The following is a 25,696-nucleotide window of genomic DNA, read 5'->3' as shown; positions in this document are numbered from 1 at the left end:
TGCATGGTTCCATCTAATCCCCTATGTCCCTGAGGGAACAGAGTCTTACTATCTGTATTTGTAGTTGGGGAGACTGAGGCTTGGAAAAGTTGAACAATGAACAGAAGATCATGGAGCCGCCACTGGTGACTGAGGGGAAGTTCAGCCTCTGGTCTGTCTCTGAGCTTGCCCAAGGATGTTAAATTATAAAAAGCTTGTGCAATCTGGTCCACCTTTATCTTCATCTGACTCATCAAGCAGATAAGGCTGTGGCCAGATACTGGTTGGATCACACAGGTCTTGCGAGGTTTCTGGCAATTTCTAAATATAGAGTGACCAGGTGACATGCTAATCCGTGTGTTTATCAGGGAGGCAGGGCAGGAGTTCCGCCTGAATGTTAAACATTCCATCTACGTCACGTTTCCAGTTCAACAATTTAGTCTTTATTTTCCCCAGTAGTTCACGTGTTTGTTACATTTGTGTTTCAGATGTTCGTCAGAAACTTGAGGCGCCTCAAAAGGAGAAACATAAAAAGAACAAAGACAAACACAAGACCAAAAAAGAGCACAGACGGAGGAAAGAGAAGGTGAGTTCCTTCTGGGTGTCTTGGGACAGGAGGCAGGCTCAGGTGTCCCCGCTTCTATCGAGCAGAAAAGCCCCGCCCCCTGCCAGGTGTGATCCCAGGTGTGAAGCCAGTCACAGAGATGGTCTGGTGCCAGGATGGGGGCACGTGGGCCTCTCCATACCTTGGCAGAAATGTTGACAGTCACGTAAGCCTTCGATTTTCTTGGCTTTTCTTTGGGGCAGAATATTTTAATTACTCAGTTGGACCTAAAACAATTTTTATTTGTGAACATTAAGAAGTAGGAAAAAAAAACATTTAAATGCTTTAGAGTAATGGTCGAATATTAAATAATAAAATAGATTAATTGTTATTCAATATTGAATGAAGATATTATTTTGAACATTGTTTTTCAACAACTTTGTCATCACTGCAAGCAGAGATTTGGGTCCATAGCTTGCTATTTGAGGTTCGGGAAATCCCACGTCCTTGTATTTTCAGCGATGGCACAGGCTTCCGATTTGGTTAATGTTGGTGTTGGGTCTCAGAGTGGTCGGGGTGGTACCAGGGTTGATGACAAACAGTTCTGTGATTGGCTTCCTGAGAGAAAGGATTCCTGAGCATGGAAGATGATGAAAGTTCTCTTGTGGTGACAGGTTAAAAACAGGTGCTGCCGGGTTCAGAAACCAGATTCATTTGCTTCTTACCAGTGCATCTGCTCTTTTCTGACCTTCTGCTGGTTTCTCTGTTGTGCTTTTCCATCGTGCTTGCCATCCTGGTCCATAGTTTATCATCATGTGCACCTAATGACATGGACCAGTGAGTTTCATGGGAGGTGCAGCAGTCACCTTGGATAGGATGGGGGCTAAGTGGCGAAAGGCATCCTCCTGCATCAGACTGGTTCTGCTGCGTCTGCCCTAGAGGACTGGTTCTGAGGGGGTGTGCGGTGCAGAGTGCACACAGCTGTATGTCCCGATCTGTCCCATGGGAGGCTTACTCCGAATGAGGAGTTTTTTCTTTGTTTTTGTTTTTGAACGATTCCAGCAAGCACATGCCTCCTTAGCTTGTCATCGCTCGAATCGAGGAGAAACATCCATTTGTCATCCCCGCCCCACTCTTCTTTTTCAGAAAAAGAAACACCGGAAGCACAAACACAAAGGCAAGCAAAAGAATAAAAAATCAGAGAAGAGTAGTAGTTCTGAGAGTTCGGACAGCAGTGATAGCCAGAGTGACGAAGAAGGGCCTGCAGACCTGTCACCCCAGGAACTGCTGAGAAGGTAGGCAATGGGGGATAGGGGTTTTCAGACACTTTCCAAACGCTGGTTGGAATATTGATGTCTTTGCTGAGAGGCAAATGTCAGAAATGATCAATTTGTGTATTGACTAGGCCTTTTAGAAGTTCATTTTTTTACTTAGACAAGAAATATGTGAGTATATTATTACTGTGAAAATTTGAACCTTACAGATAAAGCTTCACGCGGTCCTTGCCCAGTTCCCCAAACCTCTCTCTCCAGCAACCCCTGCCATCAGCTTCATGTGTAACTTTCAAAACTCTTTTGTTCAGTCTTTCTCTCTCTCTCACACACACCCATTTTGTTGCTGCAGACTTTTAAAATAAATATTTTATGTAGCATAAATCTATAGAGTATGAACATGTAGAATGAATAACTGCTGCCAGAGTATTTTGTATCCATTTAAAACATGAAAGCACCTTGTTATTCCATCAGTTACAAACGGTTCAGAAATGATTGCCGGCAGGATGGGCGAAGCATGGCATCTCACTTGAATCTGTATTTCTTGGACTGGTAGTGAGGTGGAGTGGCCTGTGCTGTGAGAGGCTGGAGGACAGCCTTGCCCGGGGCTCTCTTGTGAGTGGTTTGCTCACATTCTCTGCACAGTGTTCTGTTTTCTGTTACATTGTCTGTTTTTCTTGTTTCAGTCAAGGTACTATTTTACTGATTTTTTAGGAATTAAAAAATAATAATTCTGGATATTAATCCTTCTGTTTTAGTGTGTTACCGCTCATGTGGCTTTTAACTATCTTTGTTGCACAGAAGCTCTAATTTTTGGTGCCCTCCCTTTTGCCAGTTTGGCGGGGGGAGTATGTTTTATATTTTTGTCTCCTACAGGCCTTCCCTAACCCAAGATTTTATATATGTATATGGGCTATTCTCATGCCTTCATAGATTTATTTAATCTATTTGGATTTTTTGGTTTTGTTTTTGTGAACAGAGTAGGCACCTAGCTTACTTTTCTCCAAACGACTAGCTAGTTGTACTCATCAAGGGAGTGAGCTAGTGCTGATGAAGAAGAACCTTCACATCCCAGTGGCATGGAGGGTGGGGGGTGCCCAGCCAGCTCTGTCGGTTGAGTGTGCGGCTCTTGATCTCAGGGTTGTGAGTTCGAGTCCTGCATTGGGTATAAAGCTTACTTAAAATAAATATTAAATAATTAAAAAAAAAAAAAAAAGAACACCAAGTAAGTTTCCCAGGACACCAGTTTGTTCCACTTGAGTGCATGGCCCTTATAGGAGGGGGAGGGTGGGAGTGGAGTGCGAGGGGTCATCATGGTTCTGCCTAGATATCACAGTCCTCGCAGCTGCATAGCCTGGCTACCGTGGGGCCGGGGAAGAGGAAGTCCAGCCACAGGCTCAGGATGAAGGGGGAGAGGCACAGGTGAGCTCTGGCCATGTCAGCCCTGCACGCGGCTCATGGAGGGAAGAGTAGCTTGGTCATGTACCGAGTCCCCATATGGGCCGGCTCCTCCAGTCTCTCCTCTGGTTTCCTAGTCATTTGGTATTGTTCTGTCCACACTGTTTTAATGACTCTGGCCTTGTAAGCAAACATATCTTGCTGTCTGGAAATACAAGTGCCACCCCCTGATTCTTTTCCATTTAGTTCTTCAGAATGGACGATATATTTGCATGATTCAAAAGTACAAAGGTGAGCATTTCAGTTTCATTCCGAGCCTCCTGAAGTGGCTGTACCCACTCCTGTTTCCCCGTCCTCCGGCACGCCAGCATGATGGCGGGGGGGCCAGGGGCTGTGGGGGCACCCTGGGCATGGCTCATTTCATCCTCATGCACCCCTGTGAGGCCCGCACCTGGGGCCCCTTATCTCGTAGGTGGGACAGCCAGGCCTAGGGAACCTCGCCCACACCTGAGGCCCTCACCCTTGAGCATTTGGTGCTATCTGATGAATCATTCCTGCAGGGGAAGCCCCTCAGCACCCGCCACCTCCACCTCTTCCCCCCGAGACACTGGTTTACGTCCTGTGTCTATCAGTTTGTCTTATTCTAGAATTACACAGACATAGATTGACCCACGGTTTAGTTAAGTGCTGTAGTGCACACACATACATACATGTGCACAGACCAGAAGCTTCCCCTGATACATTCTTACTGCCCGACAAGGGATACACCAGCACCTGCAGCTGGTTGTGTCTCCTCCACTTAGCATGCCCACCCCCATTCCCAAAGGTACCCCTCTGGCTGGCCTCTGTCACCACTCTCTAGCGCTTGGACTTTACTTAAAGGAACCTGTAATGTGACTCTTAGATCAACTTGTGAGAACCCCTCCCTTATTCCTGCAGCAGCAGCTGGCTTGTCCTCATTGCCATGGGGTGTCCCTTTATGGGATCACACCAGAGTATTCATCTCTTCTGCTGTTGGGGACATCTGGTTTCACTTTGGGGCTGTTGAGCAAGGATCTAGAGCCAGTATGGCCTAGATCCTGCTCAATGAATGCCCCTGTGTACACTGAAGCTGGGATTTAAGACTGCCAGCTCGGGAGTTCTTGGCCCTGGAGCAGATGGTTTTTTTTTAACTCTCTCCCAGAGGTCTTACACGAGACAGGTGAGTGGAACCAGGATTAGAACTTGTTTTATAAGGGATCCCTGGGTGGCGCAGCGGTTTGGCGCCTGCCTTTGGCCCAGGGCGCGATCCTGGAGACCCGGGGTCGAGTCCCACGTCGGGCTCCCAGTGCATGGAGCCTGCTTCTCCCTCTGCCTATGTCTCTGCCTCTCTCTCTCTCTCTCTCTGTGACTATCATAAATAAAAAAATATATATATTAAAAAAAAAAAAAAAAAAAAAAGAACTTGTTTTATAAATAGGTCCTAATATGAGATGTGGGGTGTGAGTCTTCCCATGTGTTTTGGGGGCAACAGAAAAGCATTTTTAAAAGGCAAATTAAATGATGCTTTCGTGGTTTGTGGTCATCCTTTGTGTCATGTGGGTACCCGTGTGCCCCTGTGACTCGGGGAGGTCTGGCATGCTCAGCCCCCACGGAGCTGTCTCGCTTTCAGTTCTTACCTAATTGTCCTTCCCTCTCCTTTATGTCCTTTTCCAGACTGAAAAGTCTCCCACTAAGGAGGCAGTAATTGAATTCTGCACTGACCTGTCCCGGACCAGATCTCCTCCATGATGGAAGCTCTTCGATTGCTCTGTTAATACATTGTACAGATTGTATTTATATGTAAATTCATGCTGTAAAATAATTTTTAAAACCTTGACATTTCAAAGGCTGCCTTGGAAGGTTGTAGAAATTGATTTCTATTTTTAACTTCAGTTGGTGTCAGAGGAAATAATTCAAACTGTACAGTTTAATTAAAAATGGAATTTTTCTATTTTCTTCTTGGTTTTTTATTTCCTGAAACTTTTACAAAGAAATTTAAAGTGAAGGGTTTTCCCTGGTTTTGCCCATGAAGAAGGCCTCGTCCAGATAAGGGCGGTTGGACTTAATTCAGGACCTGTAAGAGAGACGGAATGGGCATGTGGCTGCTGCGTCTGGTGGTTGATGGTGGGGCCAGGAGCGCGGCAGGGGGCCTCAGCCTTTCGGGGTGGATGTCACCAGAGTGTCCCGGACAGTCTGCAAGACCAGGAGCCGGAGCCTGTGCGCCCATGTCTGGATCCGCTCCCACGCTGCCTCCTCTGCCCTGATGACACGTCTGAGCAAAGTGCAGGAGTTCAAAGGATCAGAGCGATTGTAAAAGCAAGAAGGAAGAAAGCCGCTTCTCCTTCTACTGCCCAGAGGTGATAACCCTTAGTATTTTGTAATCTCCACCCCGTCATTTCCTACCGGTGGGGCTGCTACCACCCTAGAGGTGACACTTGTTCTCCGTCACTCACCTTGTGACAACTATTTCCTTCATGCTCTGATACATTAGGTGTCCCCGCCCCTGACAGCTCTATCTTACTTCACCCAGGGCCCATCCTACTCTGGCGCTGGCAGGACAGTGGGGTGGGTCAGGAGCCCCTGCAACCTCCCTGTAGATGCAGCCAGGAGGAGCCGATGGGAGGCCGAGGGGAGGGGGTTGCCGGCGCCACGCGCTTCGTCTCAATCATTCTGTGCCCAGGGCTGGAAGCCCGTTTTTCTGGGCATAAGCGTGCTCGGCGTGGACGGCAGGCGAGGAGACCACAGTGCCTGGGAGAGCGGGGGACGTGTCATTCCTGGGAAGTGGGCACAAGGCGCAGGTGCAGGCCACAGGGCACAGAGCACAGGTGCAGGGCATAGAGCACAGGGCGCAGGCCGCAGAGCGCACGTGTTGGGCGCAGGCCGCAGGCGTAGCTGTAGGGCACAGGTAGGGCGCAGGCCGCCAGTGCAGGGCACAGGCGTGGGCTGCAGGCGCAGGGCACAGCGCAGGTGCAGGGCGCAGGTAGGGTGCAGGCCGCAGGCGCAGAGCACAGCGCAGGCTGCGGGCACAGGACACAGGCGCAGGGCGCAGGCGCAGAGTGCAGTGCAGAGCGCAGGCGCTGAGTGCAGTGCAGGGCGCAGTCTGCAGGTGCAGGGCGCAGGCGCAGAGCCTAGTGCAGGGCGCAGGGCGCAGGTGCAGGGCATAGGCCGCAGGCGCAGAGCCTGGTGCAGGGCGCAGGGCGCAGGTGCAGGGCGGAGGCGCAGAGTGCAGTGCAGGGCGCAGGCCGCAGGTGCAGGGCGTAGGCCGCAGGCGCAGAGCCTGGTGCAGGGCGCAGGCACAGAGCCTGGTGCAGGGCGCAGGTACAGAGTGCAGTGCAGGGCGCAGGCCACAGGCCGCAGGTGCAGAGCACAGGCGCTGAGTGCAGTGCAGGGCGCAGGCCGCAGGTGCAGGGCGCAGGCGCAGAGCCTAGTGCAGGGCGCAGGGCGCAGGTGCAGAGCGTAGGCCGCAGGCGCAGAGTCTGGTGCAGGGCGCAGGCCGCAGGTGCAGGGCGTAGGCCGCAGGCGCAGAGCCTGGTGCAGGGCGCAGAGCGCAGGTGCAGGGCGGAGGCGCAGAGTGCAGTGCAGGGCGCAGGCCGCAGGTGCAGGGCGTAGGCCGCAGGCGCAGAGCCTGGTGCAGGGCGCAGGCACAGAGCCTGGTGCAGGGCGCAGGTACAGAGTGCAGTGCAGGGCGCAGGCCACAGGCCGCAGGTGCAGAGCACAGGCGCTGAGTGCAGTGCAGGGCGCAGGCCGCAGGTGCAGGGCGCAGGCGCAGAGCCTAGTGCAGGGCGCAGGGCGCAGGTGCAGAGCGTAGGCCGCAGGCGCAGAGTCTGGTGCAGGGCGCAGGCCGCAGGTGCAGGGCGTAGGCCGCAGGCGCAGAGCCTGGTGCAGGGCGCAGAGCGCAGGTGCAGGGCGGAGGCGCAGAGTGCAGTGCAGGGCGCAGGCCTCCGTGCAAGGCGCAGGCGCTGAGTGCAGTGCAGGGTGCAGGCCGCAGGTGCAGAGCGCAGGCGCAGGGCGCGGGGCGCAGGCGCAGAGCCTAGTGCGGCCGCAGGTGCAGGGCGCAGGTGCAGGCCGCAGGGTCGAGGCCTCAGCGCGTGGCGCCACCGTTCGCGGCCCCGCCGAGGTGCCGGGGGTGGGCGTCCCGCGGGCCAGGCTCCGAGATGGCCTCGCAGCCAGCGTGCGCCCCCAGCTGCCCGGAAACCCCGGACGAGGGCGGGAAGGCAAAGGTGCCGCTGCCCCCGGTCAGCTCCGGCGACCTCGAGCGGCCGCCCCACGAACTGCCCTGTGCGGCCCCGGTCAAGGCCTACGGGCGCTTAAAGCTGTCGATGCTGGAGGCTCGGCAGGGCCGGCCGCTCGCTCCCGTCGACTCCCTGGGACTCACCCGGGCCTCCCCGCCACCCGAGGAAGAGCCGACGCCTGAGAGGAAGTTCTGGGGCGACCAGGAGACCCTCTCCAAGGTCAGACCAAGGGCGCGAGAACGCAGGCCCCGACCCCGCCGCGGGGAGGGCGCCGAGAGCCGGCCCAGGCAGGGCAGCCGTGAGGCCCCTTCCACAGTGGGGGGTCCTGACCCAACCCACGTGGTGGTCTCGGCTGCGCCTCCCAAACCAAGTGCATGCCCCTGGGTCAGTGAAGGAGCCTCTGCGCCGTGAAACAGCTCCAGGAGCAGCAGAAAACCCAGAATTAAAACAAACAGGGAGGGGCACCTGCGTGGTGGCTCAGCGGTTGAGCATCTGCCTTGGCTCAGGGCGTGACCCTGGGGTCCTGGGATCGAGTCCCGCATCAGCCTCCCTGCAGGGAGCCTGCTTCTCCCTCTGCCTGTGCCTCTGCCTCTGTCTCTGTGTCTCTCATGGGTAAATAAGTAACATTTTAAAGAAAAAAAACCTCACCAACATCATCTTGCCTTGTCGGTGATACTTGAGAGAGACATTGCCTTCAAACAAAGGCTGGGAGGAGGAAATAACCTGTGAACAGAGAATTCTTGGGGATGAAGAAGGATTTTCCAAATCAGAATCCTCCATGGAGGCTTTAAGACCAGAACAGAGAAGTGAAACAGAAAATTAGAAAACAAGCCCTCTGTGACCCGAAGAACATATACAAAGGAATAATATCCAGGAGAGAGAACGTGTGCCAGAGACATGCAGGAGAGGGGGTCTACACGGAGGAGGTGTCGGAGAGGAAGAGGGAGCACAAGGAGGCAAGATACAGAAGGAAACTGAAGAAAATCGCCCTCAGCTCAGGAAGGCGGTGGTGGTGCCCCCTCGGCAAGAGACCATTGAGTTCCGTGCAAGGTTGCAGGCCAGGACAGCCGCGCCCCCCCCCCTCCCCCCCCCCCCCCGTAGGTAGTGAAGGCCTGCATTGCAGGGGTGGGGGCAAGGCATGGTGCACACACTGCAGACGGAAAAGCCTGCGATCAGCTTGGATTGCTCGACCTCCTGGCCAGGCCTGAGAACACACCCGGGAGCAGAGCCCACCGGGAGGATTGCCGGTTGGCTGTGCGATCTCTAAAAGCAAAGCGTCAGGGATTTTAGTCATATGTATAATGATTTTTTAAAAATATTTTATTTATTTATTTATTTATTTATTTATTTATTTATTTATTTATGAGAGACACAGAGACAGAGAGGCAGAGACACAGGCAGAGGGAGAAGCAGGCTCCATGCAGGGAGCCCAACGTGGGACTCGATCCCGGATCTCCAGGATCATACCCTGGGCTGAAGGTGGCACCAAACTGCAGGGCCACCGGGGCTGCCCAATGATTTTTAAGTCAAATGAAAGGACAGCACAAAAATTATTTTCTCCATAGAACCTCCCTAAGATTCAGATTCAATAGATATAAAACAATTTTTTTTTTTAACCAAGTCTCCCTAGCAGCCTTGCCCCCCACCAGCCTCAGTTCTCTCTGCAGAGGCAAGAAACGTTTCTAGTTCTGTAGCCTTACAAAGATAATTAATGCATTTCCCAGCACATACACGTGTATCTCCCTTCCTTTTTTTTTTTTTAACATAAAAGCATACTTTAGACCCATTATGCACCTAGTTTTAAATTATTTAGTGTATTTTAGAGATTTTTCTATATCATAAAGATACTACATCCTTCTTTTTTTTATGGATTGCTCTGTTTTATGGATAGGCTCCCACTGGCTGGCCATCTTCTGATGACTAATCCGTCTCCTGTGGCTGCACATTCAAGTGGCTTAATGATTTTATTTTTGGCCTAAGGTTTTTATGACCCATTAAGATGACAGAAGTTGAGAAGTCCTGTAACTTCTCCCAGAAGAAGGTTTCTGACCTAAGAATTCTCTACTTGGCCAAACTGCTGATCTGCAGCAAAGGCGACAGAAAGACATTTCTTCAGACCTGCAAACACTCAGAAATGATACTTATTTTTGAGGACAAAGTTACTCAGGGGAGCACTCCAGCAAACAGAAAAAAAAAAAAAAATCCAAATGAACTCCTGTAAAACAAAGAGCAGTTTAGAATAAATAGAGGGGACCAGTGACGGAAAACAATACACTCTGGCTAAAGTGTCTTTGCAGCTTAGTGAAGATGTTAACAAATGATCCTTTAAAATGAAGGTGCACAAAACCAAAACTAACAGTGTTCCAGATGATTTCATCGAAATCTCTGAGATGGTTTGCTGAAGCACTTTCTCAATAGATAATGTTTCATTCCTAGTGTTTATTTAGTGCACACTCACACACGGATGTGTCACAGTATTTTAAAAATAATTGGCTCAGGGCGCCTGGGTGGCTTAGTTGGTTGGGCGTCTGCCTTGGCTTAGGTCCTGATCCCAGGGTCCTGGGATTGGGCTCCATGTTCAGCCTGGTGTCTGCTCCCTCTCCCTCTGTCCCTCCCCCTGCTTGTGCTCTTGCTCGCTCACTCTCTTTTAAATACATAAATAAAATGTTTTAAAAAAGGTAATAGTTGGCTCAAGAGCACCCCACCCCCCTTCCTCTTGCTTTTAAGATGAAGTCCAGAGATCTGACCATGACCTCCCAGGCCATTTTGCATCTGGCTCATCTCCCTGTTGCCCCCCTCTCGTAATATGTGGACCTCCAAGCGGGCCCACTCCCCCATCCCCCACCTCTACCCCCACCTGGAGGCGCACCTGCTGGCTGTTGGACGGCCTCACCCACCTGCCCTGGCCAGAGAGGCCCCCCACCCCAGGCCCGCTACCGCTTTGGCCTGGGGTCTTTGCTGGCCCTGCAGCACCTGCTTCAAGGCCCAACGGAGGCCACGATGCATTTGTTGCTCAAGTGTAGTCCCAACTCTACATATATATATATATAAAAACAAAAAACAAAAAACAAACTTTGTTTTTTGGAATGTCTCTCCGCAGCGCCCAGGGTGCCCACTCCCTTGGTGAACCCCAAAAGTACTGTGCCCGGAAAAAAACTCAGAATGGACATGCCCAGAAGGATGATGGGGTTGAGGCATGGCCCCCACTCCTGGAGCCGGAGGCAGCTTCACAGTGGGGAGCTGGGACCTGAGCCGCCCGGCTGGTTCCCCAGGGCCGCTGGACACCAATGCCAACCCCCTGTCCCGCCTCTCAGCACTACTGGGTGGCTGTGCCGGCCTCCTCCTCCACATCCCCACACCCCTGTGCTCCCTGCACAGGTGCGCGTGCCTCCGCTCACCCCTGCACCTGCAGCTGAGCCCGCCTCACTCTGGCGTAGTGCCCATCCAGAGTCCCTGCATCCCCCGCACTACCTGGCGGCGGAGCCCCAAACCCTGGCTGCCGGGTCCCTCATTCCATCCCTCCCCACAGCTCAGCACCCCCACATCCCCAACACACACCCGGGCCAGGGTAATACAATGGGAGGAGGTGGCGGGAGTGAGCAGTGGGCCATTTCAGGCTTGCTCCTTCTATCCCCCCCTCCCTTTAAAAAATACTGCTTTATTGAGATGTAATTCACCCATCCTACAATTCACCTATGTTAAAGTGTGGGGTTTTAGCTCTTGGCAGAGGTCTGCAACCAGCACCACGTCATTTTAGGACAGTTCATTGCCTGGAAAAGAGGCCCCCGTACTCACTAGCAGTCAATCCCCACATCTCCAAGCCGTCCTCCCAGTGCTAGCCAACTACTACTGATTTACTCTGTCTCCACGAATTTGCTTGTTCTAGACCTTTTCCAGGAGAATCAAATGTGTGGTCTTTTGTGACTGGCATCTTTCCCTTCGTGTGATGTTTTCGAGGTTCATCCACATTGCAAGACGTCCCACCGCTTCATTTACTTAAAAGTACATATATATGCATATAATAGACATGTGTTCTATGCATCATAAGTAGCCTGTGCTTTAGAGCAGTGTTGGGTTCCCAGCAAAGCTGAGCAGAAGGTGGAGAGATTTCTCGTACATCCCCCACCTTCATACAAGCGTGGCCTCATTATCAACAGGCTCCACTAAATGAAACATTAAAAAAAAAAAAGATGATCCTGCGATGATACCCAAGTCCGCAGTTCGCATTATAGTTCACTCTGGGTGTTGTACCTTGTATGGGTTTGGACAAACATATGATGACGCGTACAGTCTTTATGTTACCATACAGTTATATTGCCCTAAAAACCTTCTGTGCTCCGCCTGTTATCTCTCCAAACCTCCCAACCCCTGGCAACCACTGATCTCTTTACTGTCTTTATAGTTCTTACCTTTCCCAGAACGTCATATATCTGGAAGCATACAGTATTTGATCTTTTCAGGCTGGTTTCTTTCACTTAGTAGTGTGAATTTAAGTTTCCTGAATATTTTTTTTTTTTTGTCATGGCTTGTGTGTCTTTTCATGGCTTGGTGGCTCATTTTTCTTAGTGCTGAAAAATATTTCTTTCTTTGGGATGTACCTTAGTTTATTTATCCATTCACCTACCGAAGGACATCTTCAGGTTTTTCAAGGTTACTTCCAAGTTCTGGCAATTACAGATGAAGCTGTAAAAACATCGGTGTGCAGGTTTTTCTGTGGACATAAGTTTTAGATTCCTTTAGATAAAAACCAAGGAGTAGATTGTTGGATTGTGTGTTGAGTCTATGTTTTGTTTTATAAGATACTGTCAAACTGTCTTCAAAGGTGGCTGCACCATTTTGCATTCCCAGCAGCAGAGAATGAGAGGTCCTGTTTCTTCACATTTTTGCCGACATTTGGTCTTGATAGGATTCAAGATTTTTGTCATTAAATATGCGTGTAGTGGTATCTTATTGGTGTTTTAATTTGCAAACCCCTGATGACAAATGATGTGGAACACCTTTTCACTTGCACATATATTTTTTGGTGAGGTATATGTTAAGGTCTTTGGGTCATTTTTTAATTGGGTTGTTTATTTTATTATTAAGCTTTCATAATTTTGGATGATGATCCCTCATCATATGTGCCTCTAGCAAATGTTTTCTCCCAAGTCTGTGGTTTGTCTTCTCATTCTGTTGACATTGTCTTTCATAGAGCAGAAGTTTTACATTTTTATGAAGCCCAGCTCATCAATTATTACTTTCATGGATTGTGCCTTTGGCATTGTACCTAAAGCATCCTGGCCATACCCCCGATCACCTAGATCTTCTCCTATGTTATTATCTAGGAGTTCTTTAAATTTGCATTTTACATTTAGGTCCGTGATCCATGTTGAGTTTTTGTGAAGGTTGTAAGGTGGATGTTTGGATTTAGTTCTTTGCATGTGGATGTCCCAATTGTGTCAGCACCATTTGTTGAAAGACTGTTGTTACTTTGCTCCCTTATCAAAGAGCAGTTGATTATGTGGATCAATTCCTGAGCTTTCTGTTCTGTTCCATTGATCTATTTTTCTATCCTTTAACCAATACTACACTGTCCTGATTACTGTATCTTCACAGTAAGTCTTGAAGTTGTGTAGTGTCAGTACTTTGTTCTTCTCCCGAATCTTTTGCCTCTCCATATAAACTTTATAGTCATTTTGTCAATATCCACAAAATAACATGCTGGGATTTTGATTGGGATTGCATTGAATCCATAGATTGAGCTGGGAAGAACTGACATCTTGACAGTATTGAGTCGTCTTATCCATGAACATGGAATATATCTCCATCTACTTAGTTCTTTGATTTTGTTTATCGGAGTGTTGTAGTTTTCCTCATATAGCTCTTGTATGTATTTTGTTAGGTATATGCCTAAATATTTAATTTTGAGGGGTGCAAATGTAAATAATACTGTTTTTTTAATAATACTGTTTTTAATTTAAAATTCCACTTGTTCATTTCTGGTATAGCATAAAGTTATTGATTTTTGTATTTCATGTCAACCTCATTTCCTGCAATCTTGGTAAAACTGCTATTAGTTCCAGGAGTTTTTGTTGATTCTTTTGGATTTTCTACATAGGTGCTAATATCATCTGTGTGTTACAACAGTTTTGTTTCTTCCTTCCCAACTTAATACCTCTTATTTCCTTTTCTTGTCTTATTGCATGAGCTGGAAGTCCAGTACAGTGTTGAACAGGAGTGGTGAGAGGGGAAGTCTTTGCCTTGTATCTGATCTTAGTGGAAAGACTGAGCTTCTCATCACTAAATATGTTACTTGTAGGTCTTTTTTGTAGATAGTCTTTGGCAAGCTGAGAAGTTCCCCTCTATTTCTAATTTGTTGAGAGTTTTTATCATTAATGGCTATGGAATTTTGTCAAATGCTTTTTCTACCCCTATTGATATAATCATGTGATTTTTCTTTTTTAGCTTATTGATATGATGAATTACATTTAATTGGTTTTTGAATATTGAAGGAGCTTTGCATACCTGGGATAAATCCCACTTGTATATGATGTATAATTCTTTCTGTACATCGTTAGATTTAATTTGCTGGTATTTGTTGAGGATTTTTGCATCTGTGTTCATGAGAGATATTGATCTGTAGTTTTCTTTTCTTATAATGTCATTATCTGGTTTTGATATTAGGGTAATGCTAGCATCATAGAATGAGTTAGGGAGTATTTCCTCTACTTACATCCTCTGAAAGAGATTGTAGAGAATTGGCATAATTTTTTCCTTAAAGTTTTGGTAGAATTCACCAGTAAACCCATCTGGTACTGGAGCTTTCTGTTTTGGAAGGTAATTAGTTACTATTTCAATTTCTTTGTTAGATAAATGACTATTCAGATTGTCTATTTTCTCTTGTGTGACTTTTGCCAAATTGCATCTTTCAAGGAATTAGTACATTTCATTTCAAACTTGAAATTGGTCCATTTCATTTCAGGTGATTAAATTTGTGAAAATAAAAAAAATTGTGAAAATAGAGTTGCTCAGAGTATTCCTTGATTATTTTTTTATTTTTATTATTATTTTTTAAAGATTTTATTTATTTATTCATGAGAGACAGAGAGAGAGAGAGAGAGAGAGGCAGAGACACAGGCAGAGGGAGAAGCAGGCCCCATGCAGGGAGCCCAACGTGGGACTCGATCCCGGGTCTCCAAATCACACCCTGGGCCGTAGGCGGCACTAAACTGCTGAACCATCCGGGCTGCCCTGATTATCTTTTTAACATCCATAGGATCTATATTCATTTCTGATATTAGTATTGTGTTATCTCTTTCTTTTTCTTAGTTAGCCCAGTTAGAAGCCTATCAATTTTATTGATCTTTTTTAAAGAACAGTTTTTGGGTTCATTGATTTTCTCTGTCAGTTTCCTGCTTTCAATTTCTTTGATTTATGCTCTAATTCTCATTGTTTCTTTTCTTCTGCATACTTTGGATTTAATTTGCTCTTCTTTTTCTGTTTTCCTAAAGCTCAGGTTTAGATTATTGATTTTAGATCCTTCTTTTTTATATATGCATTTTTATGTTATAAATATTCCTTTAAGCACTTATTTCTTTGCATCCCACAAATTTTGGTAAGTCTTATTTTAATTTTGTCTAGTTTGGAATATTTAAAAACTTCTCTTGAGATTTCTTCTTTGACCCATGTGTTATTTAGAAGTATGTTGTTTAGAGGTGCCTGAGTGACTCAGCTAAGCATCTGACTCTTGATCTCAATGACTCTTGAACTCAATGCAGGGGTGAGTTCAAGCCCTGCATTGGATTCCATGCTGGACATGGAGCCTACATTGAAAAAAAAAAAGTGTGTTGTTTAGTCTCCATGTATTTTGGTATTTTCCAATCATCTTTCTGTTATTGATTTCTAATTTAATTCCATTGTGTTCTGAGAGCATTGTATGATTTCTGTGTTGTTGTTGTTGTTGTTTTTTAATTTGTTAAGGTGTGTTTTATGGCCTAGAGTGTGGTCTGTCTTGGTAAATGTTTCATGTGAGTTTGAGAAGAATGTTTATTCTGCTGTTGTTGGATGAAGTAGTCTGTAGATCTTCATTGTATCCAGGTGACTGATGGTGGTGTTGAGTTCCACTGTGTCCTTGACAATTTTCTGCCTGCTAGGTCTTCCTCACAGGGATGCTGAAGTCTCCAACCATGATGGTGGACTCATCTATTCCTCTTTGCAGTTTTAATAGCTGTTGCCTCACATAGTTGATGCTCTGGTGTTGGGCACATATATGTTAAGGATTATTATGTCTTCTTGGAGAATTGACCCCTTTGTCATTATGCAATGCCCCTTTCGACCTCTGATAACTTCTCTCACTGTGAAGTCAGCTCCACCTGAAATTAATTTGGCCAGTCTTGCTTTCTTTTGATTAGTGTTAGTATGATCTATTTTCCTCCATCCATTTACTTTTTTGTTTGTTTGTTTTGTTTTAGAGAGACAGTGATTGGGGAGGAGGAGCAGAAGGAGAGGGAGAGAGAGAGAATCTTTTTTTAAATTAATTAATTATTTTTATTGGAGTTCAATTTGTCAACATATAGCATATCACCCAGTGCTCATCCCGTCAAGTGTCCCCCTCAGTGCCTGTCACCCAATCATCCCAACCCCTCACCCACCTCCCTTTCCACTACCCCTTGTTCGTTTCCCAGAGTTAGGAGTCTCTCATGTGAGAGAGAGAATCTTAAGCAGGCTCCACGCCAGCATGAAGCCCAATGCAGGACTTGATTTCACGACCTGAGCTGAAATCAAGAGTGAGACACTTAACCAACTAAGCCACCCAGGCGCCCTCATCCATTTACTATATTTTTTTCTTTTTTTCTTTTTTTTTTTTTTAGAGAGAGAATGAATGTGAGTAGGGGTATGGGGTAGAGGGAGAATCCTTGTGATTCTCTCTCTGGGTGTGGAGCCTGATGTGGGGTTCTGTCTCATGACCCTGAGATCATGACCTGAGCCAAAATCAAGAGTTGGATGCTTAACCAACAGAGACACCCAGTTCTCCTACTTTTAATCTCTATGTCTTTATATCTAATGTGGGTTTCTTGCAGACAACTTATTGTTTGGGTCCTGTTTAATCATCCACTCTGACAATCTTTGTCTTAACTGGTGCATTTATACCATTCCAAGTGCTTATTGATATAGTTAGATTAATATCTGCCATGTTTGTTACTGTTCCCTGTTTGTTGCCCTTGTTTTTTGCTTCTATTTTGGTCTTCCATTCTTCCACATTTTGTAGTTTTAATTGAGTATTCCATGTGATTCCATTTTCTCTTTCTTAGCATATCAGATATATTTTTTGTGTGTGTGTGCTTTTCTTAGTTGTTGCCCAAGAATTTGAATACATGTTTATAGTTATCTCAAATCCACTTTCAAATAACACTATACCACTTCATGGGTAGTGTCAGTAACTTAAAATAACAAAATATTTCTAATTACTCCCTCATGTCCATTGTATCATTGCTGTCATTCATTATGTATATACATACACACACATATATAAAATATACATAATTAAATTTTAATTATATAACATATTGCTATTATAATAATATATATAATGTATAATGTTATAGCTATTATTTTGAAAAAAAACTGTTATCTGTTAAATCAATTAAGAACAAAGTTTTTATTTTACCTTCACTTATTCTTTCTTGCGTGCTCTCCTTGGTTTGTGTAGATCTGAGTTTCTGACCTCTCATTTTCCTTCTCTCTAAAGAACTTTAACATTTCATGCAAGGCAAGTTTACTCGTAACAAGTTTCCTCCATTTTTGTTTGTCTGAGAAACAAATTTGTCCTTCACTTTTGAAGAATACAAATTTCTGGGGTTTTTTCCCCCTTCTAGTACCTTAAATGTTTCATGATAGTCTCTTGTGTGCATGGTTTCTGAGAAGTTGGATGTGATGCTTATCTTTACTCCTTTATCAATCAGGCATTGTTTTCCTCTAGCTTCTTTCAGGAATGACCTTTTATCTTTGACTTTTTGTAGTTTTTTTTTCTTTTTTTTTTTTGCATTTATCCTGTTTGGTGTTCTCTGAGCTCCTTGGATCTGTGGTTTGGTATTTGAAATTAATTTGGGGGAAATTCTCAATGATTATTGTTTCAAATATTTCTCTCCCATTCTCTTGTCTCCTTCTGGTATTTTTATTATGCATATATTAAACTTTTGTAGTTGTCCCACGGTTTTGGCATATTCTATTCCATTTCTTTAAGTCTTTTTTTTTCTGTTTTTTATTTTTTGGAGGTTTCTCTTGATACATCCTCAAGCTCGGAGAGTCTTTCCTCAGCTATGTCTAATCTAATAATGAACACATCAAAGATACTCTTTATCTGTCACAGCGTTTTTTATTTGTAGCTTCTTTTTGGTTCTTTCTCTGAACCTTCATCTCTCTGCTTACATTGCATACTGTGTACTACGTTCATTAGAGCTGTTGGCCTATTAACCACAGGTGTTTTAAATTCCTAATCTGATAATTCCAACATCCTTGCCATATCTGGGTCTGGTTTTGTTGTTATGTTTCTGCTTTCTCTTCAAGCTATGTTTTCTGCCTTTTAGGATCATCCTCTTTTTTTTTTTTTCTTGATAGCCAGACATGATGTGCTGGGTAGAAGGAACAACCATAAATAAGCCTTTAGTCATGTGATGCTAAGGTGTAGGACGGAGAGGAGAAGTCTGTAGTCCTACGACTAGGTCTCAGTCTTCTGGGGGGCCTATGCCTCTGGATTGTGAACTTCATACGAGCTTTCCAGTCTGCACCCACCCCCCATGTGCTACCCTTAGGTTAGGTGGAATTGGATGGCTACAGTGGCCGGAGCTGGTGTTTCCTTTCTCCCATGTGGAAGGCCAGAGCTGGCTGGGTTTGGATATTTTGGGTCAGTGAGGCTCCAATAAAACCCCAGCCGGTTATGTCCTGGTTAAATAGTTTCTCCTGACAGTAGACCTTGTTAAGTAGAACAAAATGCTGCTGCGGAATATTTCAGAATGTTTCCTCTCCCCCTTCTCCTAGCCAGAAGCTGGGATTTTTCTCTAATATTCACTGTAAGGGCGAGGTCAGCTATTGGAGGTGATACTGACATAACTGTGAGGGCCCCTCACACTTGGGTCCCCCTGGAGTTTTTAACTTTCAAAGGTATCCACACTGTGCCTCTAGCAATTTGTCAGTTATAGGTCAAAGTTTCCCTCTCCTGGGCCTGGTTCCCATGGAGGTTGCGGCTTCTGGATTTCTGTTCTGTAATTTGGGTTTTCTTATAGTTGCCTGGGTCTCCAATTTGGGGGGGAAGCAGTCAGCTCTGTGACCTCACTTGTCTTAAGAATCTAGGAATAGTTACCAGTTTCTCAGTTTGCTCGGCTCTTGATTTGTTGTGAAGATGGAGTGGTAGCTTCCAAGCTGCTTACATGGCAGACTAGAAATGAGAAGTCTTTCATTCCTTTCGTATTACCCTAGTAATAGTTCATTGTGTGAATATGCCTCATTTTCTCTGTTCATTCATCAGTGGATGGATATTCGAATTGTTTCCTTTTGTTGTTGTTGTTGTTGTTGTTTTAAATTATTCCGGATAATACTGCTATGAGCACCCATATTCAAGTTTTTGTGTGGACATATGTTTTCATTTCTGTTAGGTATACACCTAGCAGTGAAGTTGCTGGATCAGATATGAGCACATATGTTTTAACTTTTTAAGGAATTACTGAACTATATTCCAAAAGGGAGGCACCATTTTACATTCCCACCAGCCACATGTGAGAGTTCTGAGTCCTCTATGTTCTTGCCAATACTTGTTATTATCTGACTATTTGATTATAGACATCCTAGTGGGTATGAGGTGGTAACTCAATATGGTCTTTTTAAAAAAAGATTTATTTATTTATTCATGAGAGACACAGAGAGAGAGACAGAGAGAGAGAGAGGCAGAGACACAGGCAGAGGGAGAAGCAGGCTCCATGCAGGGAGCCCAATGTGGGACTCGATGCTGAATCCTGGGATCATGACCTGAACTGAAGGCAGACACTCAACCGCTGAGCCATTCAGGTGTCCCTATATGGTCTTTTTTTTTTTTTTAATTTTATTTATTTATTTACTTGAGAGAGAGAGAAAGTATGAGCAGAGAGGGGGATAGACAGAGAGGGAGAAGCAGACTCCCTGCTGAGCCGGGAGCCTGACGCAGGGCTCCATCTCAGGACCTGGAGATCATGACCCGAGCCAAAGGGAAACACCCAAACGACTGAACCACCCAGGCACCCCTCAATTTATATTTGATTTATATTTTCCTAACGGCTAATGATATTGAGCACATTTCCGTGTGCTTAGAGCTCATTCATATATCTTCTTTTGAGAAATGCCTATTCAGATATTTTGCCTATTTTAAAATCAAGTTTTTTTTTATTGTTGAATTTTGAGTGTTGGTTATGTCTTCTAGATACAGAGCTCTCATCTGAGAGCACCTGGGTGGTTCAGTCAGTTAAGCGTCTGCCTGTGGATTAAATCTTGATCCCGGGTCCTGGGATCCAGCCCCACGTCGGGCTCCCTGCTCTGCGGCGAGTTTGCTTCTCTCTCTCCCTCTGCCCCTCCCCACTGCTCATTCTCTTTCTTTCTTTCTCTCTCAAATAAATAAATAAAATCTTAAAAAAAAACAAATCATTCATCTGATACATGATTTGCAAAAGTTTTCTTCTGTTGTGTGGGTTGTTCTTTCACCCTCCTGATGCTGCCTTCTGAAGTGTAAGAGTTTTTAATTTTGATGATGCCCAGTTTCACATTATTGCTGCTGTTGCTGCCTATGGCCTGTGTGTGTGGTGTCGTAGCTAAGGAACCAATGCCTAATCCAAGTTCCCAAAGATTGACAACTATGTGATCTTCCAAGAGCCTTGTGGTTTTAGTTCTCACATTTAGGTTTTTGATGCGTCTTGAGTTAATCTTTGTAGATGGCATGAGGCAGCGGTCCAACTTCATTCTTTTGCAGGTAGAGTTTATTTGCCTCAGCATGATCTGTTGAAAAGACTAATCTTAATCTCTCAATTTTTAAGTGTTTGGCACCCTTGTTAAGGAAGCAATTGACCTAAAATATGAGGGCATATTTCTGGATCCTGAGTTCTGTTCCATCGATCTATATGTCTGTTCTTATGCCAGTACTATAATGCTTGATTCCTGTCACCTTTTGTATGTGGTAAGTTTTGAAATTGGGAACTGTGAGTACTCCACCTTTATTCTTTTTCAGGGTTGTTTTAGCTATTTTGCTTTTGTTTAGTAGCCATATAAGTTTTAGGATCAGTTTGTCAATTTTGGAAAAGTGATGGGATGCTGCTGAATCTGTAGATCATTCTGGAAGGTATTGTTACCTTAACAACAGTAAGCTAGTAGTGAATCCATGAATATGAGATGCTTTTCCATGTATTTGGTTCTTCTAAAATTTCTTCCAACAATGTTCTATGGCTTTCGGTGTATATGTTTTGCACTTTTTTGTTAAATGTATTTCTATTTTGATGCCTTTATAAATGGATTTTGTTTAATTTTTCCCCCAGAGTGTTCATTCCAAGTGTATAACAAGACAATTGATGTTTTGATATTAATCTTGTGTTTTCTAACCTGCTGAACTTACTCAATCTTTTTTTCAGATCCCATTTAAAATTATGAAGGGACACCAGCACATTGTCACTTCCTGTAACTTCTGTGTGGATGACACAAAGCTCCTCAGTGGGTCCTATGACTGTACTGTGAAGCTGTGGGTAGGTGGCCTGGTGTAGCTGGAATGACAACATCCCAGGAGGGGATGTATCTTGTGGAGAGTGCGCCAGTACTGAGTCCCCAGATATTCAAGGATCCAAAAGATTCAGAGAGAACTTTCTGAGCAAAATGCAATAAGGAGAAGCCCAGGGAGGGTCCAGCCCTAGTGTCAAGTCACTGGAGAGAGATGGGTTTAGTGTAGTTGCTGCCAGCCTGTTGACTTGGAAACAGTGGGAAGGGGGAATGGGGATCTCTTGTTGGACAGGTCCAGCTGTGCCTAGAGCTTACCTGGGACCTCTGACCTGTGACATCTCTTTGGGTCTCCTCCCCACTTTAGAAAATTCACTTCCATCCCCAGAGATGGTCTGGCCAAGCCTAAGTGGTCACAGTGGACAGAGAAGTGGCCAGGACTGGGACCTGTCCATGAGGGGTGGTTGGGAAGGGCAGGCTTAAGCATGGGTCAGTGCCCCCAACATGCAGGAAGCAGTGGTACAAGGAACAGGGGTGTGATGAGCAAATGAGGTTGCTGAGACGTGACCCCTGAGAACTCTTCCAAAGCCACTGGGCATAACCCACAGATGCTGGAAGGCCTGTCCGGGGGTTTTGCTGGTCAGTCAGGGGAGAGTGATGAGGGAGTGGAGATGGGAGATGGCAATGGCCATCAGGGGCTGGGCCACAGATGGCTGTGTGGCTGGGGCTGGGCCCATGGGGGACGACAGTCCATTCTGCATTTTGCCATCTCCTCTGGCTTCAGGGGGGGAAGGGAATAGAACCTGAATCTGGGCTGGTTCCTGGGTTCAGGTGAAGGATATAGCTCCTCACTCTCCAGATGACCACAGAGGTCATCTTCTGTGTCATCAGGGGGTACCAAGGCCAGGCACACTAGACAGGAAGGTTTGGGGGTTGTCCAAGTGGTTCAGCTGTGTGACTCTGGGTGGTTACATGACCTCCTGGGCCTCCTTGAAACTCCCCAGGTCCAGCTGCATGCTGGGGCTACCGTGGGGCGGGCCTGCCTGGCCCGTACCTGGCTCTAACAGGCATCCATCCTCACCTCTGCTGTGGCTCATGATCTCCTTCTGGAGCCTTAAACCCTTTCCCAAACTTCTGGGGTGACTGAGAAGCCAGGGGCGAGGGGACTTTGCTGGTTGTCATCACCCAGGGGAGGGAGAGGACAGCTTCCCCATGTGCATCCTGCTTGGCCAACTCAGATCCCCCTCACATTCTTCTCTCCGTTTGAATTCACAGAAGGACTCACAGGGTTTCTATCTGTTTGGGCCAAAAGGCTCTTGACTCTAAAAAGGGAAATCTGCCTGTTTTCTCCTGTCCCAAAATGAGAGACCATCCACCGAGATGTCCCTGGTTCCCCACAGTGACCTGGCTGCCTCGTCCATGCTGCTGTATCCAGGATGCGGTCACTTTGGCCTTTCCAAGTGTCCTGATACCAGCCTTGCTCATGGCCTTGCCTGCTTGTGCCACTTTCTCCAGGTCCCTCCCTGCACCCCTCCCTGCCCAGAGTCTCCAGTTGTCTACCTTGGCTGATTGCACTTCCTCCAAGAAGTCCTCTTTCCTCCTCCTGGTTCTTTTTTCCCCAATTTTGCCCTTTGGCTGGCTCCCCCTGTGGCTCTCCCTGCCCTGGCACAGCTGCCATTCCCGAGCACTCCCTGGAGAGATGACTCAGCCATTACCCAGCATACTGCCCTCTCCTGTCGCAGTATCTTGGCCAAAATGTCCCTTTGCCTCTCCCTCCACTCCCCACTCCTGTTACTTCCCATCACCTGTCTCCTCCTCTTGGGTCTCCCCTGGAGCCCAAGCATCTGATTTAATCTTTTGGAAGTTCCCTTCACCCTCGCTGTGGACCCCTGTGAATGATTTGGAAAGTCCATACGTGTGTGAAGAAGCTGGGGGGAAAATCTTTTTTTATTTTGAGAGAAAGTGGTAGGGGGAAGGGACAGAGGGAAAGAGTCTCAAGCAGACTCCGTGCTGAGTGTGGAGCCTGAAGCAGGATTCAGCCTCATAATGGTCAGATCGTGACCTGAGCTGAAACTAAGGGTCAGATGTTTAACCAGCTGAGCTCCCCCAGGAGCCCTGCAGAAAAAAATCATTCTTAATTCTGCACCTAATATCCCTCTACGATATCAGCATGCCTCTTCCAGTCATTAAGAAATAGCAACTTTGGTGGATTTTGTCACGGCACAGAGAGGAAATGAGAGCCATCATTTCATGACCCTGAAGCTAAGTGCTGTGAAAATGTCGGAATATATGTTTATTTTTCTTGTTTTCCCACGTATACATGGGTTCACAAAATTGAGACCATAAAGGAACACTGTTTATATAACTGTGATAAGCTTGGCCTGGGGATATTGTCACATTTCCCTATTTTCCCAACTATTCGTTGGAGCCACTCTTTCCCATTCATTTAAGGTCTGACCAGCACCCCTGCCTTGAATTATCTGAGTCCACAGAGGGGTTCCTGGCTCCAAGTGCCAGGTGAAGGGGGAGCGTCTTTCACTTATTTATTTCAAGAAATATTCAATACAGGGACACCTGGGTGGCTCAGCGGTTGAGCATCTGCCTTTGGTTCAGGGTGTGATTCCGGGGTCCTGGGATTGAGTCTCTCATTGGTTTCCCTGCAGGGAGCCTGCTTCTCCCTCTGCCTGTGTCTGCCTCTCTCTGCGTCTCCCATGAATAAATAAATAAAACCTTTTTTAAAAAAGAAACATTCAATACAAAACAGAGACATTTCCACTGCCTCTGAAATTTGCTAACAGAATCTGGCTTGTTTGCCATCCATCTCCTGTGGAGGGATTCCTTGACAGCAGTGCACCTGTTCTGGAGGGTGCTCCTCTGCGGGCGCTGTTCCTTCTCTTGGCCATAAGGTGTCACTATCAGATGCTGAAGATGCCCAGGATCCCTGGTGGCAGTTCCTTTCCAGGGCTGCCCTTAGCCGGCCCGGGGGTGGGCTCCCCGCAGACTGCGGTTCTGGGCCCCACAGCGATGGTTTTCTTAGTTCTGTGTTCGTGCTGGAGCACGAGCCAGGGAGGCCGGATCGCAGGCTGCCCGGACCGGTTCTTTCCTCCAAAGCCACTAGACTTGTGAGTCCAGGCTCGCAGTATGGATGTGTCCTGTCCTGGTGAGCTCCTCCTTGGATTCCTGCTGTCCCCTCATACTGCTGATCAGGGCCTGCTGTGCTACCCAAACGTGACCCCACTCTTTGATGTCTTAGGGAAGGAGGGTTGAGGGCCTGGGTCGTGCAGAAGAGTTCACCTGGCGGATCTGAGGCCACCAGCGAGGATGGCATTGGCCAGCATCTGGGAGCTGGACTGACCCATGGTGTCCTGCAATCCACTAAGAGATAAAGGGGGCTCAGCATACCCAGACTGCGGCATAAGCCATGTGGTTTATGCTGAGCACCTGCTTTCCTTCTGGGAGTCTGCATTTTGGTGTACATGAGAAAATCCCCCAAAAAACCCTGGGCCCCAAGGCTCGGGCACATCTACCCAGTAGAAGACACGTCACAGGTGGCTGGAGGAATTAGTCGTGTCCCATATGTCCCCCTGGGAGAGACTCTTGGAAGCTTGCCTGCCCCCCCCTCCCGCCCCCGGTCTCCTCTGGGCTCCACCCCAGGCTCCTTTCCCTTTGCTGATTTTGCTCTGTCCTTTGCTGTAATACAGCTCAGCTGTGGGTCTGTCTGTGGGTCCTGGAGAATCACCCAGCCTGGGGGGCGGTCTTGGGGACCCCTGACACAGGGTCCTTCCCACCCCACCCAGCACGATTGGGCTCCTAACGCGGAGTGGTCTGTGCCGTCACAGGCCCGCCCGGCTCGGCCAGAAGCTCCTGAGCCCGGGGCACCGCATTCTTACCCAAGAGCTTTCTAGGAATTCATTGTCTTACCAGCCACCCGTTTTTCAAGGGGACTTTTCCACCCCAGCTTATCCTGAAAAGCTCTTGGCACATTTCTAACTGGAAATACTTCATCTCTGCCGCAGCGGGCACTTTTCACTTTGGCACTGTGTTTTATTCTCTTCACCTCATTCCCTTCATCTTATTGAGTTATTCCCTGGCGTCGATCTCGGCACATTCTCTAGGTACTAAGGGCCAGCTCGCTCGCAGTGGCTGTCACCCCGCTGTCGCCCCGGTGCCGGCGTTTGGTTCACCTGCTGCCTCGAGGTGGCCAGTGCCAGCGTGTCTGCTGTCCTCCCGAACACGTGGTGAACCTTCCCACGCACAAGCCTTTGACCTCAGTTCGTTAGGAGAGACCCCTCGGAGCAGAGGTGCTGGGTCGAAGGGTGTGAATTTTTTCTTTTTTAAGATCTGATTTATTTATCTGAGAGAGAGAGAGAGAGAGCACAGGGAGGGGCAGCAGGAGAAAGCTCTCAAGCCGAGTCTACGCTGAGTGTGGAGCCTGACGCAGGGCTCGATCCCAGGACCCCAGGTTCATGACCTGAGCCACCCAGGTGTGCAAGGGGTGTGGACTTGTAAGAAGTTCTTGAGAGCTCTTGCTGGATCCTGCAAAGCCTCTT

The 25,696-nt window shown here is 47.0% G+C and overlaps 2 protein-coding genes across 2 annotated transcripts in view; both read left to right on the top strand.

The window, feature by feature from the left end:
• Positions 1 to 5,168, top strand: part of GPATCH1 (G-patch domain containing 1) — a 44,319-nt gene extending 39,151 nt beyond the window's left edge. Inside the window, exons 18-20 of the mRNA XM_025425212.2 lie at positions 468 to 565; positions 1,670 to 1,818; positions 4,888 to 5,168. Of these exons, the coding sequence (XP_025280997.1) occupies positions 468 to 565; positions 1,670 to 1,818; positions 4,888 to 4,918 (278 nt within the window). The 3' untranslated portion in view covers positions 4,919 to 5,168. The remainder of the gene's footprint in view (positions 1 to 467; positions 566 to 1,669; positions 1,819 to 4,887) is intronic.
• Positions 5,169 to 7,332: 2,164 nt separating this feature from the next.
• The window catches only part of WDR88 (WD repeat domain 88), a 45,193-nt gene continuing 26,829 nt past the window's right edge, over positions 7,333 to 25,696 (top strand). The window contains exons 1-2 of the mRNA XM_035706655.2: positions 7,333 to 7,664; positions 21,068 to 21,178. Coding sequence (XP_035562548.1) covers positions 7,368 to 7,664; positions 21,068 to 21,178 — 408 coding nt within the window. The 5' untranslated portion in view covers positions 7,333 to 7,367. The remainder of the gene's footprint in view (positions 7,665 to 21,067; positions 21,179 to 25,696) is intronic.

Source organism: Canis lupus, chromosome 1 (genome assembly GCF_003254725.2).
Source record: "Canis lupus dingo isolate Sandy chromosome 1, ASM325472v2, whole genome shotgun sequence".
Taxonomy (NCBI): Eukaryota; Metazoa; Chordata; class Mammalia; order Carnivora; family Canidae; genus Canis; species Canis lupus.
The sequence above is the reverse complement of the archived record's forward strand: the minus strand, read 5'-3'. Positions and strand labels throughout refer to the sequence as shown.